The following is an 18352-nucleotide window of genomic DNA, read 5'->3' on the forward strand; positions in this document are numbered from 1 at the left end:
TGGAGATGGAACAGCTCAATAATACATTGCTGATTCCAGCACCAGTCAACCCCCAGCCCACCTCTGCGCACTCTCCTCTTTCTGGTAGACAAGCTCTAAGGTATCTCCACCCTGGGCACCATTCCATCTCCAGAACAAAAGACAGGAAAACAGAACGGGTCAGGGAATGAGATCCTGACCCCAATTAACGGAGAAAGAATGGTGAGAGGTCAAGTAATCATGGGCAATAACATCCACGACAACGTGCACCAAGACCGATTGGTTCCAAAAATCACACTGGTACCACACTGAGAAACTCAACGGGATCAGCCACATAAACATAAATGCCGTGGCTACTAGAGCTGGTCAAACGCTAGGCATTCTGTGGCGAGTGGTTCACCCTCTGAGTCCCCAAACCCTCTACACCACCTACAAGGCATAAGTCAGGAGTATGATGGAATACTTGTCTGGATGGGTGCAGCTGCAATAACACTCAAGAAGCCTGGCACTATCCAGAACAAAGCAGCCCACTTGATTGGCACCCCATCCATCACCTTAAACATTCACTCCCTCCACCATTGGTGCACCATGACTGCAGTGTGTACCATCTACAAGATGCACTGCAGCAACTCGCCAAGGCTTCTTCCACGGGACCTCCTAAACCAAGACCTCCAGCACCTAGAAGGACAAGGGAACATCACCACCTCCAAGTTCCCCTCCAAGTCACACACCATCCTGACTTGGAAATATATCGCCGATCCTTCATTGTCACTGGGTCAAAATCCTGGAACTCCCTCCCTAACAGCACTGTGGGAGTACCTTCACCACAGGGACTGCAGCGGTTCAAGAAGGCGGCTCACCACCACCTTCTAAAAGGCAACAAGAGATGGATGATAAATGCTGGCCTTGCCAGTGATGCACACATCCCAAGAATGAATTTTAAAAAGTCAAAATTCACAAGCTTAACCCCTGTATGAAACTGTATCCTGAAAGTCGGCCTCCTATTTTCCCGTTCGGCCATTCTACTTGATAGCCTCCAGATCAAAGGGCCATGACCAAAGACCAAGCCTAGTGCTTGGTGGCCCTACTTACAAGATAGTGAGCTGCTGGCGCAGCATGGTTCGCTGCGAGCTAGGAGACAGTGTGCCCCCGCCTTGGAAGGATAAAGCCCTCCCCAAGAGCAAATGTGCGTCTGAAGCACCTAAAGACAAGGCAAGGGGTTTGTGCCCAATAGTGATTTGTTATTGACAAGGAGCCAACATTTTTACTGCCAAGAGTTTTAGTGAAAAATTGTGATACTTGACCGACTAATCAGACAAGCTACAGTGATGCAGAAATTCATGAGATCTGTCGTGAATGTCGCACCGCAGCAGATCCCTTGTCCAACCTATGGGACAGGTCCGGATCAGAACGAGTGGCGTTCTACCTCAGCATAAAGCTGGAGAAATACCAAGCAATCTGGAGCTGTTTTTGGATGACTGATACTCTGCTGGTGATGTTGAATACTGATGTTTTTTTAAAACTATTCATACATCAGCCAAGATTGCTATTGATTAACGGTGGATTCCAAAGCAAGCTACAACTTATTTTATTTATAATGCTGACTACAGTCTGGTTGGGTGTCTGGGCGTTTAGTTTAGTTTTCTTTTAGACTTTTATGTTTAAGTTCTTTGATAGTGCGGATGGCAAAAATGTGTCTTTTAAAACGTTTTAAAACTAAAAATCCACATTGCCCCATAAAATATTTATAAATGATCTTCAAATCTGTTCTAAACAAAAGTCGTTTTTAAAAAAGTCGGAGAATGAATCGAACTTGGCGCTGTCTAAATCCAGTATAAAATGGTAATCATTTTGTGTGTTAATTAATGATCGTTCCAGTAAAACATGCGCCGGGTTAGAACATGCCAACCGGAAAATGTTAAATAATTTGATAAAATTACGAAACACACAAGGTTAGGACAACGAATCCGCCTGAAACCCCAGGTGTATCTATGTGACAAAGCAGTGTGATCAGAGCAGTGTGATCAGAGCAGTGTGATTGGGATACAATTACAGCGGATAAAATAATCTATCCTTTTAAACTAGCAAATGTAACATTTCTCTCAAAAATGTAAATGTTCAAACAAACCACGTTTTGTTAAACCAATGACCACAACATTCCTGAAAGGGAGCTGTAAAGTTTTCGGTTGGCTCTGTGCCTCCGCCTTCAGCAGTGCGGAGTTGTCAGACGCATATAAATGACTAGCTATTACAATCGACGTGAATCATGTGAAGCGGCATCGAAGTGAAGGCGTTTTACTGTAAACCATGGCTGGATTCTTCCGCTCCTGCGGTTGAATGCAAACCAACGGTGTATCATTTCAGAACGAGTGAAATTTTAGGTTAGCGTTTTTGGCGAACTAGCCTTCAGACCAGCACTTCATGTCTGCAATGTGTTTCTTTGTTTATTATTATTATTATTATTGAGATTTAGTTGAGAAATCAACCAAGTTCGATTAATTCTCCGCCTTTTTTTTTAATACCTTTGTTTAGAACAGGTTTGAAGATCATTTTATAAATATTTTATGGGGGAGTGGGGACCACTTTAGGAATGTTTTATACAAACCCAACACATTGTGTCCTTCCTGTAACATTTAATCAAAATGCCATTGCAGCAGGAACTTCCCAGATGATGAACTATTAATTAGTAAACATTAATGCTGCTCCGTCTGTGCAGATTGTACCCGAAATACTTTTTCGTCCTTTCAGACTCAAATCCCAAGCTCATTATATTTATCTTGTAACATTAAAAGACTAAACAGTGTAGACTACAGTTTACTACAGTTTAAATTTTAGAGGCATTTCTTTTCTTTTTAAATCGCAAGACCCAGGTAATGTCAGCAAATCTCAACACAGTGTTTTATACACTGACATATCAACATAGGAAAAGCGACAGGGCAAGGCCAACTGGTCCACCCGGCTGTCCGATCGGGACAAGGTGCACCGTCAACCTTGCCTCCCTCCCCGTCATCGCTCAATGTTCTGGGATTGGTCAAAACCACAGAGAAAAATGTTGGATTTCGATACTGCAAAATCCTCATTTAAAGGGTCAAGGAACAGTGACCGTCGTTCATTTTTGTAACATGTAACAGTTTACGTCCCCGCCCCCTCCCTTCCCGGTGTTTTATATAGGATTATTGTATTCAATGCATTTAAAAGCTGTGTGATCTGGATAAACATCTGGATGATCAAAGACTCCCAATGAGGAAATTAAATCGGCCACAGAAGTGGACATATTTATCACATCTACCCACCGTCCATGACATAATCTATGTCCAAAGCATTCAGCAGATTACAACACGAAATAACTGATTGTAATAAATGTTTGACGATTTCAAACCCAAGACACCCCACTGAAATTGTTCCATGATGCCTCTCGCTGTATTTAGATGGTTCTCATTACCGCTGGTATTTCCACACAAATGCTTTACTGTATCCGCTTTTTGAACTATCAATATTCTTTCCAGAACTCTTCTAAACGATTTAATATTAATGACAGAATTTGCTTAATTATTGGTTCCTCTGTACGTTTGTTACTGACACTGATAGCTAAAAAATCATCCCGAGAGAAAGCAACTGGACCTTATCACAAGGAACCCGTTTCCCCGCTTTTATCGTTTAGCATTTTTAGATATAAAGTTACAAATTAAACACGTGAAATCACATTCAGAGTTTGTATGATTTTGCATCAAAAGTCAGCTTGAAACTAGCGCCCTCTAGTGGTAATGTTGAGGAATGAGAATAACAAAATCAGATGCTCCACAAAGATCTACACACCAGTATGCTGCTCCACACAGGTTCTGATCTCCAACCCCGAGTTACAAGGTAACTTCACACACCGTTGGGAACATCAATAGAAAAAATATTTTTTGTGGAATAAAGCGGAACCAGCTGTCCAGTCAAACGAATCTGACATAAATGGTGTTTATAGAACGCCAAAAAAGCAATAAAGTTTACTATTAAAATATAAGCTTTTACAAATGTTGGCTTCAAGCTCCTCGTGTTTCATTCTCTCTGCTATCTGTAGACGTGGTCTAAGTCAGTCATAGACAGCACTCATTTTTATGTTTGGCGCAAATTATTCGTAAAGATCCGAATATTTCAAGCGAATTTTGCAGAAGAATCTGGACAGCACTTTTACGGGTGATAGCTGCACACAATTTAATCTCCCGCCCAAAAAGCTAAACATAAATTCAATTAATTTAGACGAAATTAGCGTTTAATTGTTAAATAAACTGCGTTTTAACAGACTTGCTGAAAAGAATGATTTCAGAGTTTTGCTTTAAACGGCAGACTGCACTGGTTGATGTGTTCTGAGGAACACAGGGCATGGAAACCACGAATAAGAATGAAATACATCTCAGTAAAAGAAAGTCTTGTTGACAAAGTTCTTCTGAGCAGCCACTGTCGTAAACTGAACTGGAGATGGCCGTTGCCCCCAAAATACTCCCCAAAATACCCCCACCGGGGAAACAACTAGTTTCTGCTCACCCCATCACTTAACTCCCAAGGACCGTTCCCATTGTGTCATGAATTAAACCATTCCTTTTATCGGGATCCTCTATCCTACAAACAACAATCTGATTTAAATACAAATTCTGATTTGCTGCGAGTACTTTCAGAATCAATATATTAATCTTCAGAAGACTATGGACAAGTTATGGATAAATGCTGTTCAACTAATGGCCAAACCTTCACTAAAATAATAATATATTGCATGTTAATTCTTGTAACTGCTCACACTGTCTTGCTATCTGGTGACTTTTCGTAACGGAGGTGCATATCTGCTGGAACATCCTGTGTGCGACCCACTGAAGATCTGTGCCTGTAGCCCCTAAGTTTAACGTTGCTGGGAGATTTCCTAACCGGACTGGAGGGGTCCGGAGGGGCGGCAACCGATGGAAAACCCGAGGAGTGTGTGACGGTGCGAAGGGGCTGTGTTTACATTTTAAATATAGGTGCTGATTTTGAAGGCAGAGCTACAGCCTCCGGTTTTAAAGCGTGCTATCCTGGTCTTTCGTGGCCCCAATCATTAACTTGGATTATCTTTTGGAAATAATTATATATTCCACAAAACCTCAATTTCATTGTTGCATTTGGTGTCGTTTTTTCTTTTAGACAATGCGCATCGTTCACGATTTTCCTGCAAAACAAAATCCATCAGGTACTTGTAGTAAAATTATATCGCTCCCTATTTTAATTATGCAAAAATCGAGATACAGCCTGTTTCACACTGAACACCGCTCCCCTCTCCTCCCTAGAGAAATACGTAAAAGACGGTGCTGATCCCAGGCTTGAGGATCCGGTTGATAAACACATTCAGACTGTGGGTGCTGTAAAGCACAACTGAACCATTAAATGGGTCACACGTTATAAAACCGTCCCAATTCGGCCACAGCAGGGAAGGTTTGTGTAATGATCAACCATGAACCTGATTCATTACATTTTATTCTTTATTTTTCCTCGCTAGTTTCTTGCAAGCGCTACTCACCTCGTCCCATTTTGTTCCCCTTTCTGTTGAATAGACTGCACTACTGACCAGTGACCATAAATATATTGCGGGGGGGGGGGGGGGGTCTGCTTAAATTCCTTGAGTTCATTAATTCTGACTTTTTACACACATGCATATAGAATTATTATTCAAAAAAAATAATTGTATAAAATCCTTCTAAATTTTCGGGGTGAGTTGCGGAGAATACTGAGAGCCGGGAATAAGTTTCGATGGAAATTCCTGCTTTAGAAACTTGAGGCTGTGAACCTTCCGCATATCGATGGACAAACCTGGCGACAGAGTGGAGAACCTCGAAAGGAAATGACAGGCACGCTTTCTCCAGGCTTCAAAGATTCCGTTTTCTTCGTGAGCCAGCAAGTGTTTATATACTTTCCAGGGCTGTGACTCTGGCAGTGGAAGGGTATGACTGACTTAGATGTGTGAAAAGTATAAACAAAGATGTTCTTGCGTTCGCAGTGTCGTGGGTGAATTGAGTTAACTCAATTAACACAGGGTAAAGTCAAAGGTTTGACGTTAAATGCAATAAAACACTACAAATATAACTGATATTATTATACTGATTGTAAACATTAATAATTCGAGTCGATTTTAAGGGGTGAAATTGCAGCTTACCATGGGAACGGCACGCCGGGATTACAGAAGCCTACAGGTCCATTGGGAATTGGAATGCGAGGCACACAGAAATAACGAGAAAAAGACTGAGAAAAGCAAAAAGATGCGAATGAATGGCCGCGGTGTGGACTCAAGCAACACTCTCTCTGTCCAGGAAAACACACTCGCCGGTGAAAGGGGCAGCAGCGGTTGACAAGATTTCACAACCATTCGGTATTTTTACAGTTTACCGTCAATTCTGTGGCTCCGCTACGTGACTTAAATCCACACACACACACACATACACACACATACACCACAGTGCGACAAGAATCAGAAAGGCAAACAGCAATCTTTAACAAGATAAAGATCACCTTTTGTTACAAGCTGACCCGAATTAATTGTCTCCGGCGGTCTCACAAAAACAGTCGGAATCTCGAATATAAAATGGTGCCATTTAAAATAAATCTCGATAAAAGTTAATTGCTCTATTTTAAGTCCCAATTGTATTGCATACAGTGGCTACCAGCACGATAATTAGCGCTGAGATTGATCAGTAAATTATCCACCTCATTTAGTAACAGGGAAGCTGAAATGCACGCTGGTTTCTCAAAGTAAACGAACTACTTTTTATAAAAATGAGATAACAACCAACATGGGTATTTTTGGTCATTGTCGTTTCAGCAGCTTTTGCCTTCCAACAGAAAGCGTCACAAAACCTGAGTAGGAGAGAGGGGGACACAGAGAGCATGTCTAAATATGTGTAAAGCGGTTTGACACCACATCGGACTCAGTGACAATATTCTGCTATGTTCACATACCAAAAAAAATTATCATCGCAAGGAGCCGGCAACAGGCCAAACCTGACCTGAATTTACTTTAGAGTTTGTTAACTGACAACATCGGAGCCAGGGACGCTCAGGCGGCTAACGTCCATTGGGTAAATGGCCCCTTTAATCATGATTATTATTTGACCAGTTTCCTCGCACTGTACTTTCTGCACTGAAAGCCCAAATAAAGTTGCATGAAATCCACGAGAAATTTTGTTTGGAGGATCGGCTTGGACCAGTCAGGGAACCGGTTACAACAAATTAGTTTGACAAGATATGAAAGCTTTGATGTTTTTTGTTAAAATCGCGTGTGATAAATGCAGGCTTTTCCTGACCGTTTTATTCTCATGAATGAATCCAATAACGGGGAGAGTTCACTGCAATTCACCCTGTTCCAGGTCAAAGGCAGCAATTGCGGTGCCCGGGACCTGGAGTTGGTTTATTGAGGGTGTCTGCAGATCTTATTTTGACATTACTCTTTCTAATGTTGCTCGATGTTTATGAATTGGGTCATCGTCACACGGAGGACTGGAAGACTAGCACCAGTGTAAAACTTGGTGGAATGGCGCGTACACAGGTACAAAGACCCTGAGCAACTTTCAAACATCCGCTTTCTGAAAGGTTACATCCCGCCCATTACAGCTCGCACGTTGCCCGTGGAGGTTTCTTCTTGTCTTTCGATTTCTGCAAATGAGCTATTTTAATACCGTCACCGCTCTGGTAAATGTAGCAACAAATCGCCCGGTTTACCTGCCAGCCCGTGAGAAGCGCTTCAGCACAACTTGAGCCGGGCGGCGCCTCCTGCAGGGAGAGGGCACCTTTCTCTGTGTGCCCCGCGTCTACACACAGCTCAGACAGAGAGAGGGCTCTTAGCGTAAATGTTGTGGAAAGTACACAGATTGAAGCTTGTCTTTTTTGCAAGAGTGTTATTTCGCTCAAGGGAAGGGAGAGAGAGAGATAAATAAATATTTGCTCCCAGGGGAAGTGAAGTCGACTCCAGGACCGACCTGAGAATATCACAAGCATACTCGACAATCGCATCCACAGGGACCAGTTTACAAATAATAAAACACTGTGCTTCGTGTGAATGGAGGGGCGATGTGATGTGTGTGAGAGAGAGAGATCTCAACAGATGAATTAGCGCGCCGCTTTCAAAATTGACTTTGCCGGTTTCCTTATTAAAAACCGTATTGCTTTTTTTAATGTATGCATTTTTTCCACCACGATAACATATTCCTTGGGTGTCCTCACCTCTCCCCACTTGGTAAAACATGTTTAACGTCCTGTGAAATTTGCCTTTGGCCCCGAGATGTAGGGTGAGCTTGGAAATAATTGGCCCTCTTTTAATTCCTTGAGTTAATAGAGTGACGTTTCCCTAGGCTGGCTTAAGGAATATTTTGTCCAAATAAAATATTATCTTAAACTGTCAACCTCCTCAAAGGGCTGGTCCCGCCCACTCCTGCCGCAGCCAATCACAAGCTCCTGCCACCTCCGCATTCGTAACAACTTTCCAGCCACTCTTATTCCCAATAAGCAGACAAAAAAGTTGGGAAATGTTGGTAAGTTCCTGACTCTGCCAAACTCAGTCTCCATTTTAAGCGAGAAGGGGGTTCATTCCTAAACTGGCATAAGTTTTTTTTGCACCGGGAGAAGTCTTTTGCTGCTTTCATTTCGTTGTGTTCGCTTCCCTCCCCCACCCCCTCTCCCAGGACGGTGTGGCATGCCGTTAGACATCATGCAGGAAAGTCCGAGCAGTGCCCCCGTCTCTCCCGCCGACAGCTCGGCGAGCAGCGAAGAGGAGGCAGACAGGCAGCAGAAGAGGTACGACAACAAAAGGAGTTACAGCAAACAATCCAGCGAGGACGGGAGCCCCAACCCCGCCAAAAGACATAAAAAGTCCAGTCCGGGCTCGCAGTCTTACGAGGAGCTGCAGAGCCAGAGAATACTGGCCAACGTGCGGGAACGCCAGAGGACTCAGTCCCTGAACGAGGCGTTTTCATCGCTCCGGAAAATAATCCCCACCCTGCCGTCTGACAAACTCAGCAAGATCCAGACCCTGAAACTGGCCGCCAGGTACATCGATTTCCTCTATCAGGTCCTGCAGAGCGACGAAATGGACCAAAAAATGACCAGCTGCAGCTATGTGGCCCATGAGAGACTGAGTTACGCTTTCTCGGTGTGGAGAATGGAAGGAGCCTGGTCCATGTCCGCCACCCACTAGCGTCCAGACCGGTATGTCTCCTTTTTTACAGCCAGCCGATATCAAGCCGGCAATCTGTGTGTGTGAGGTGGGTGAAAGCCTGGCCACTCTGAGCCCCGAGTGAGTGAAAGCCACTCTTGCTGTTTATGGAACAGTTGCAGGAATGTATAAGCTGTTACTTCATCGAGTGAACTCAACTCTGTCAGTGGGTCCCCCACAACAGTTTCTTTTGATCGTTCACTTTTTTATTTAGAATGCAGTACACAAAACAGACCCGTCATGCAAAGTCCCTCGCACGTCACAAGTCCAGATATTATTTCCGTCTGCACTGTCTGCCTTCTGACTTAAAACATATTTCTATGAAGGAAATATATTTCTCCGGTTAAACGTGCAGTGTTTACAGTGCAGAGTGGCTGAGGTTTAAATACACACAGGCCATTAATAAAAAGGTAAAGGAAAGGGTGGTCGAAGTTGTGTGAAAGTTACAACGGAATAAATCTGATTTTAGGTTCTTTGTATATGTAATAATACTTTGGATTACAATAATATTTTTCAGTGATTGTGAAAACATATCATGGACTGCAATCCTTCAGGTTTTCTTTTAATAATCGGATTGGGGAGACCAGTCTGTCAGAGGTGGAGGTGAATCTCTCCGGATGCAAATAGTCACCAACAGGTTAGGGCACAGGACAACGAAAGGCCGACATTACCAGTATTATAACTCCTGCACCTTGCGGATTCCAGTCTCCCCTAGTAGCTTACAAATATTCATGTGAGGGTGATTAGCTACTCTTTATAAATACGTTAAAAAATCAACTATAATTTTATCATCCGATATATATCGCAGATGAACAGTGCAAATAAGATGACATTTATATTATCCTGACACTTGCAAATACAATGTGCTTTGGTTACAACAGGACGTGTTTTATATTTTAAGAAGTGATTGCAAACCTGGATATAAACCAGTCCGTCTAGATTTAATGAGTAATAAAATAAACAATGCGCTCTGATCCCATTATTTGAACGGCCTTTCCCCCCAATCTCATTCCCCAGCCACTCTGCGCTGTCACCTCAGATCGCAGCCAGGTGTCTGAATATGTGCGGTGTATTTTGGGGGTTTGCTCGTTCACTGTATGGGATCAGTGATTAAAGTCACCTTTCTGATTTATATGTTGACAGGCGGTTAAAGGTTGTTGGAGCCGACGGGGGGTGCTGGAGTTGAGTGGAAATCCTTTTCCTACAGACGGCCACGAAGAAATCTCCGCCACGTCTCAACAGATACTCGCTCTGAAACTCTCAAAAGAGTCCTTCCAGACTGAACCGTGAATTGAACGTTTCCAATCACGCGACGACAACAAAGGAAGTGTTTTAAAAGATGTGAAACATCGCCCTTCAGCAGGAGTAGAGTGTGCGGACAATCGTAATGAATGACAATCTCTGCATTCAGGACATCGCTCGGACTGGATGAGTTTGGGATCCTTCGGTACTTTTATGCTTTAGAATAAAAATAGTCGGTCGCTGAGGTTTATCATCGAGTCCATTTAGAAAAACAGAAACACATAAAATGGGACCAAGACAGATGAAGAAAAGCAAAAAAAAAATCAGCACTTCTGGTCATTGCATGTTCGCCCTCAGTAACCCTGGAATAAGCGTAGCTTCACATTGTTACTGTTTTTCTATCGCGTGTAAATCTTGCTAGTTTATTTATTAAAGTTTTACCACCTAATGAGTGTGCAAGGCGGTTGTATGGTGCTTCTTATAAGTGTTCTGGAGATCCGGAACTAGTCCTCTTTAATCGTATGTGTGGGGAGAGGATTGTATTTTTTTAGCAAAAGTTAAGAGACTCTCTTGGTACACTAAAATAAATGTAGCAAATCGGCCGTTATAAAAACTCTCACTTCCTGATTTAAAAACACTATTGTGCCAACCAGAGGGAATGTACAATCAGACACATCTTAAAAAGGACAAAAAGAATATTATTCTAATTCACTGGGAGAAATCCATCCTTTGTATATCTCTGAATATCACGGGGTATATATCGTGTATACGCCAGGGATCATCAGACGTCCATAATATGTTCACCCATGTATGTATGTTTATGTATGTGTGTCGAGCACGCCTGCAGTAATAATAGATAATCAGCAAAACAGCCCGACCCTGGGGGAATTCAGTACTAACTAAACGAGTAAAACAGAACTCAGGCAACAGATTAACCATATGGACCTTTGCACCTAACTTCTGCAGTGCCAGACTGAGCCAGCTCAATGACTTGCTTGTATATTGGACATAGATGTACCACGTAGGTAACCGTTTATAAATGAGCTGTTCAAACAACAATATGGAGAGGGGACATGGGCTGTTTAGTTTTTGAGGCCTGATCCATTGTAGCATTTAACAAGAGGTGGTAGCTCTGCTGGGAATTGTCCAGTCAGTAACACGAGCTGAATGCATCGAAGTATTTTTATCAAGCACACAGAAAACAGATTTGCGCACATTGCAGAGTGTGTGGATCAATAGCCTGGTTCGCCAGTCTCATACAGTTGTGAGGGCGGCTACTTTTTTTTATATAAGTCGGAGTTTTTGAAACTGTTTTAACTTCAACGCGCCTTCAGGGGAGTTGCAGAGCTCCCTGTGCCGGGTTCTGAGAGAGAGACAGAGAGAAAACACAATGTAAAGTTGCACATGTTAAAATCCGGGGGTGGAAGCTTACATTAAAAAAAATACAAGGTTGTACAGTAAAATCTCATGAAAACGAGACAGGTATTCGCAGTGAAACAGATACGGTTAGGAGGGCGTCTGTGAAACAAAACGGCCTTTAAGATTATTACTGAAACTACTGCAGCCGGCAGGGCTGTAACAGGTTGACAATAAAGTTCCTGCAATCGACAGCACACTGTCGATGTTGATAGGGGAACTGGCTGAGAGGTGAACTTTCACAACGAAAAAGGTCGCAAATTAATGTGCTTGGGACTGTCGGAAATCTACTGCCAGGTTGGGACGGGTTAACCATTTAATGGCAGCCCTTGTGACAGTCGTTCAGCTCGACGTGTAAGAAGGAGTCCAGAAAAGTCCAGTTCATTAGAAATACACGCGGGAGCGGCCGTTGCTCGGTCCAGTTTGTTGGCTATTCTGATCTCTCCCCTTTAGACCTTATTCTCTCTCTCTCTGATTAGCCTGACCTTTACTGGGACCCTTTAAGCTCCTTGATTTGTAATATGATATCCCACACTTCATCTTTCACCGTTAGTGTTTCTTTAAAAAAGTCAAATTTTCTGGCATCAGAGATGCAGCAAATGCATACCGTCACCGAAGCGCTGCCCGCTGCCGGGGGAAAGTGATGCCGAGTGTGATTCTGGGCACGGGGAGCGGCGATTCATCCCCAGCGCCCTCCCTCCTCCTCCCCGTTATTTCCTTTTTTGTGTAAACTGAAGCTTGTAACTGAATCCTATTATTCTTCGATTCACGCTGTGCCCTGGTTATCCAGCTATTTACGTTTGCCTTCATTAGCACTGGGGGTCACTGAGTGTTAAAGGTTCGCTTCTGGTTATACGATCTCAATTGTGGGCGCCTTACTTTTATTATTTTAATGCCCTTCTTTCACTTTCTCTTTTTTTCCCGACGCATTCAATCCATTCCTTACCCTGAAACGCAGGTTAAAAGTGAACGGATCTTCCAGCTCTTTCCTGTGATATCCGGGGCGTTACATATATATATATAGGGGCATTATATATAAAATATATATATATAAGAAAAATAACTACTGTTCCTGTTGATACCAATCGCATCCCTCCCCCTCCCGTTTCCTGTCTGGCAGGCAGAGAAATATACTTTCCATTGAAAAGAAGTGTGTGTGTGTCTATGGAGAGAGAGAGAGAGAGAGAAAGAGAGAGGAGTTGGGCCGCAGAATTAGGGTTCATGTCCCTGCAAACGCTGTTAACAAGGTATTACCGGTTGAAGTGGAAGATCTTGGTCCCAGTACTGGCGAAAGTCGCAAACCGTGTGAGATGTAATTTATCTTCAGTTTATTTATTTGGTAAAACAATTCAAAAGTACTGACCTACTGTACATTTTGCCCTTCAAACTGTTCAACAAGTGGTCTACTTTATAAAGAGTTTCGCCAAAAAAAGTTACAAAAACACAAGCATTTGAACAGTTTAAACTCTTAGGGAACCCCGATGTTATTCTGTTCTCTGTTATGAATTATTTCAACTGGGAGAACAGTGCCCAGCGATTGGATTTAAATATCTTGTTATAGCTTTAGTGGGCAGTTATATTTTTACACCGATTTCAGACTTATTGCATGTTCTCTGGAAACAGTAATACGGTCTGCCTTCTCGCTGAGTGGGTAACCGCACGGTGATATTGAGCCAAGAAGGTCTCAGGTTTAATGCCCGACTCTGTGCGGAGATTGCTGCTCTCATCCAGGACCCGAGATGGGGGTAACTACCAATGGCTTCAGTGCTTCTGAGCCAGGGATGGACCATATCGGCCAGGGGTACCTGCTCCTGCTGGAAGCGGCCAGGCTCGAGTTCCATTGTGATGTCCCCGTTCTGTACTTCACACGGAAGGAATGAGGCACCGAGAGGACCACCCGCTCATGTGCAGTTGCACCTCGCCAATCGGCAGTGCCTTCAGAAAATAAGTTGAGATTCGGGGGAGGGGGGGGCACGCTCAAGATACTGTCTTACAATTTGAAAGGTGAGGCACCCCCCCCCCCCCCCGCACTCTGTTGGAATCTTCTTTAGCGGGATTTGGTGCCATCGTCAAGTACCTAGCTTCAGAATCAACCGGTGACCGTGAGCTAAATTAGGAGCAGAATCATCAGCAAACGAATCTAAAATAATAATGTGTAAACAACGTGTATTTTCAATGTTTTAAAATTATGAAAACCTAAATTAAGCAATAATTTACTTCCATCTCTGTATAATTTTACTCACACGTCATATAAAGTGTCAAAAAAGTTCCTACAACTTCGGCCCCTCTTGTTGTAGCTTCATAAAGTGGATCCACTCCCAGATCTGCGTGATGCGTTTTCTGTTCCGTGTGAACGACATGCCTGTACCTACCAACTCGCGCTGTAACTGTGTTACCTCTTGTTTCGCCACTCTCACTGGGTCACTAAGCGATCCGTGTGTACAGCGGACAGAGCACGATTCACCACTACCCAAGTACAACATGGAATGCGGGCATTTTTAACTTGAAATCTCAAATGTGCATCGTCCCTGCTTTGGAGACTTGGAGGCAACAGCACACATTCTTGTAAAATATGCAGTCGAATAGAAACACATGGTATCTGCCAAATGAATCTAAACAAATTCCTGATTTAAGCACATTTTAACTAGACCTGATCTTTACAATAAAGGGATGTAAGTCCCAGCTCCACTCGACACAGAGCAATGGGAGCAAAATCCGACTATATGTTGCAGCTGGGATCCTTCATTTCAAATGATAGAAACGTGTGAATCCGTTCTAAAGGACTCGCTAATCTTTTCCCGATGTTGTTGATAAAATCTAAATATAAAACTTTAGGCGATGTGCTAATCAGAGACCCCTTGTAATTCTCGCACCATCTGATACTGAATGGCCCCTCAGATTGCTGTCATACTCAACCTTACTCCAACTTTCCTCAATCACACATCTCATAATACATACATAGCAAGACATTGCTTGAGGAATGTCCTCCAATGCAGTCACTCGGTATATCACTATGAATGAATGATCCGAATGTCTATCCTCCAACGATTTTGCTTTTAACCAGCTAGTCGGCCACGCGAACAATATGGGCACAGTACCCCATCGTTATCTTCATTTGCGCTCTTACAAATATAGAAAGCCCGTTAACACACGGTGGAAATCTGAAGGCAGCAACGTGGAGCGACTCTTTGTGAGAGGGCTGTAATAAGTTTCTCTCTGTCCCTGCAATGCAGGCTGTAATCTGACATGGTAATTGCTTATATACGCTATTACTTCCCACAATAATTGTTACTAGCCTGAGAACTAAACTGAGATCAGGGTCTAAGTGAAATGTATGTCTCTGCAAACGTGGAAAGAAAGAGAAAGGGGAAAAAAGGAAAAGAAGATCGAGAGAAGGCGAGAGCCTATTTTCCTGATCTATTATATACGCGCTGCGAATTGACTGCGGCGAGTTTGCAAATCCTAACAGTTGGTAAAATGATAAGCTTTCTTTAACTTCAAAGTGTTTTCCGTCCTTCGTGGGTCAAGATCCGAAAGACGATATCCATTCATTGTTGGTTTAGCCCTAAATCATCCACATTTAACCTGTGAAGCCCCAATTGATGGAACCCTAAACTCGCGCCACCTCCTTGTTTTGCCGCTGAACCAGGGAGATTAAAAGACTTGTGGGTGACGGCAACATCTTCTGGTCAGTGATTCTGTGCAAAACGGGAAAGGGCTTCTTGCCTCATTGATGATACACTCTTGCTAAATTAAGCACATTGTTTGGTAATAAGCTTCCGGGTATAATTTTATATTTAGCTATATTTCTTCCAATGCAACAATCTATACTGCGAATTAGCCAATAACCATTTCGCCATTAAGAAGACATGCAGCTATATTTGTGCAATGCAGACCGAGTGTATATTATGCAGGTATATGTTGTGTGTGGTTTTACATTGCACGCACTCGATAGCAGGTTTCAGTTTTGAGCTAGCATCCACCGATACTTAGCTTATCTCTGACTGTATAACAGCGTCAGTGAGTTTTGTTAACCAGTTTAAGAATTGAAAGGAATGCTAGAGGCCAAATTAGCTGCAGTTTGATCGAGGGTAACGATGAATTATGGATACAAATGTTCCCATTCCATCTAATTAATGAGCGGCAGTTATTCAAATTTTGATTGTTTTTGTTGATATAACTGAGGCTATCCGATTCAAACACAGGGGTCCCTGTTTATATGGAAATATGTGCAACAATTAATGATCGACATTCAGTTTAACTAACCGCCCTGAAGTTTAGGAAACTGTTGACCTGTCAGTCCAGTCATCACTGCTCGAGTGACTGATGTATACATGCAGGCGACTGCACAAAGATAGTATGTATAAAGATGATACGGATGGACTGGGTCCATATATGGAGGTGAGCTGAGAGTAATACACCGCACTGGACATCTTTCAGGACACTGTACGCACACCCCAGAACCCAAATGAAGGGTACAGACGGTTTAAAAGCGGCCCAAAGATGTCAGAAGCAGTTGCGATAACATATGTCTGGAAGTTTTATTTTAGATCATAGATGTGTGTCAGGCCGTGTGAATCGGGATTTGCTAAGAGAAATTAAATATGTGAACAGCAGTCAATGTTCATATGCTGGAGTAGAAAGCAATTATCACAAGAGGTTATTGTAATCAAGGGACACACTTCTCGCCCTGTAATATAGACTTCGCACTGAGATGATGCATGTGCTGCACATTCCAGATCCCCCATCTGCTGCTATCCATGAATGATTTGCTCATCGACGTATAGAAGTAATTGTGCTTTGATAGTACTTAGTCGGTCCAAGCCTTGTGTTTAGTCGCCTGTCCCTATCGACTCCTGACGGTGTATATTTAAACCAGGACTGTGCTTTTGCCCTGTGCCCAGTGCGTGTAAATGAGCGAGCAAGTGGCAGGTACTTGATTCGGTGCCAGATGTATTCTGCGGAGCTGACACTGCTGAGCCGAGCGTCACTGCAAGTGGGAGTGAGTTTGAGTCCAAATCCACACTCACAGCTGCACCGAGCGAGGCTCCGCGCCGCGCCGGCATTTCCCTCTTAACACGCACTTCTCTGCTTCACGTCCAGCTGTGTTCCCATGTGATCCAAATCATTGCCAGATTTATTACTCTGCAATGTTCCCCACTCCCCCGCACTCATTTCCAGGGATCTAGCTCCAAAGTTAATCGTCAGTTGTCTGTTTAGGGTTAAATTCTATTTTTGATCTCAACCCCAAACTGTAATCGGTGCTGATGTAATCGCTGGAGATAGAAGAGCACCTTATCATCCGGTCTCCTATTGTAATCTTAGAAATTCTACTGCAACCAGTATTGCAGAGCAGGGGCATTTATAAAGTACAGAGTGGCCGCTACGCTTAAGGTAGTCGTATAGAATTTATAGTGTATGGAGATGTATAAATATATAAATTATATACACATTTACATGCGTATTAGAGTATGTATACATAAATATGCATATAGAGAATATGTATATAGTAGACACATTATGTGTCTATGAATATGTATTTTTGCTTTAAAAACAGAAAATGTTGGAAGCACTTAGGCCAGGCAGCAGCGGCTGAGAAACACAGTTAACGTTTCAGGTCGATGACCCGAACCTTTCTCTTTCCACAGATGCTGCCGGACCTGCTGAGCGTTTCCAGTATTTTCTGTTTTTATTTCAGATTTCCAGCATCCGCAGGATTTTGCTTTTGTTTTAAAGTGTATTTTCTCATCTGTCCTGCCTATTCGTGCGTGTCTCTGTGCCTATGTAGATAAATAATGGATAGAGTTTTCAAATACAATGATATACTTTTCAGGGTATATTTGGCAGAAAGAAGTATCGAACCCTTTGAACTCAAGTGTTTCCCGTTAAAGGAGTAATGGTGAAATTTAGCCCAGCTGTAGATTGGCTTATTGGTACCGATTTTAGCCATGCGTACATCTTTGCGAAAAGTCTGTGTGCCATCTTCCCCCGGGGTGGTATGTTGCAGTGTGAGGCCGTGATATAAAGGCCCCGCTGTTAAAGGCACTCTCTGGATTCTGTCCGAATTGGAGCAGCTTCCTGGCCGGGTGTTCAGGTGTGTAATTTATCAGCAGCTAGTTTCAATTAGACTCAGTGAAACGAATGCCAACTTTCTCAGGCCAAGCCTGTACATACACAAAGAATGGTAACTTTTACGATAGCAAAATACTGCAGATGCTGGAAATCCGAAATAACAACAGAAAATGCTGGAAAAACTCAGCAGGCCAGGCAACATCCGTAGAGAGAAATTAAGAGTCGACGTTTCGGGTGAACCCTTTTTCAAAACTTTTAAATGCATTGAAAATAAAGAATGAGTGTGGTGGGGCTTTCCCGTCTCGCCTCTCCAAGGCAAAGAGAGCAGGAGGAGACTTTCTCCCGTCTCACTACTAATTCTGTCTATGCAAATTTCTACTTCACATCTTAATCTTGAATTCCATTTCAGCCGAGTACAGATTTTGCAAAATT

The 18352-nt window shown here is 43.0% G+C and overlaps 1 protein-coding gene across 1 annotated transcript; it reads left to right on the forward strand.

The window, feature by feature from the left end:
- The first annotated feature begins 8460 nt into the window (after positions 1-8460).
- On the forward strand, positions 8461-10874 carry LOC147120081 (twist-related protein 2-like). The gene is made up of 2 exons (XM_085983800.1): positions 8461-9183; positions 10334-10874. Exon 1 carries the CDS (start codon positions 8672-8674, stop codon positions 9170-9172), a length of 501 nt encoding a protein of 166 aa, XP_085839926.1. The 5' UTR covers positions 8461-8671; the 3' UTR covers positions 9173-9183; positions 10334-10874.
- Positions 10875-18352: the final 7478 nt, after the last annotated feature.

Source organism: Somniosus microcephalus, chromosome 4 (genome assembly GCF_052327205.1).
Source record: "Somniosus microcephalus isolate GS21.2 chromosome 4, FLI_Smic_1.0, whole genome shotgun sequence".
In the NCBI taxonomy this organism is placed as follows: Eukaryota; Metazoa; Chordata; class Chondrichthyes; order Squaliformes; family Somniosidae; genus Somniosus; species Somniosus microcephalus.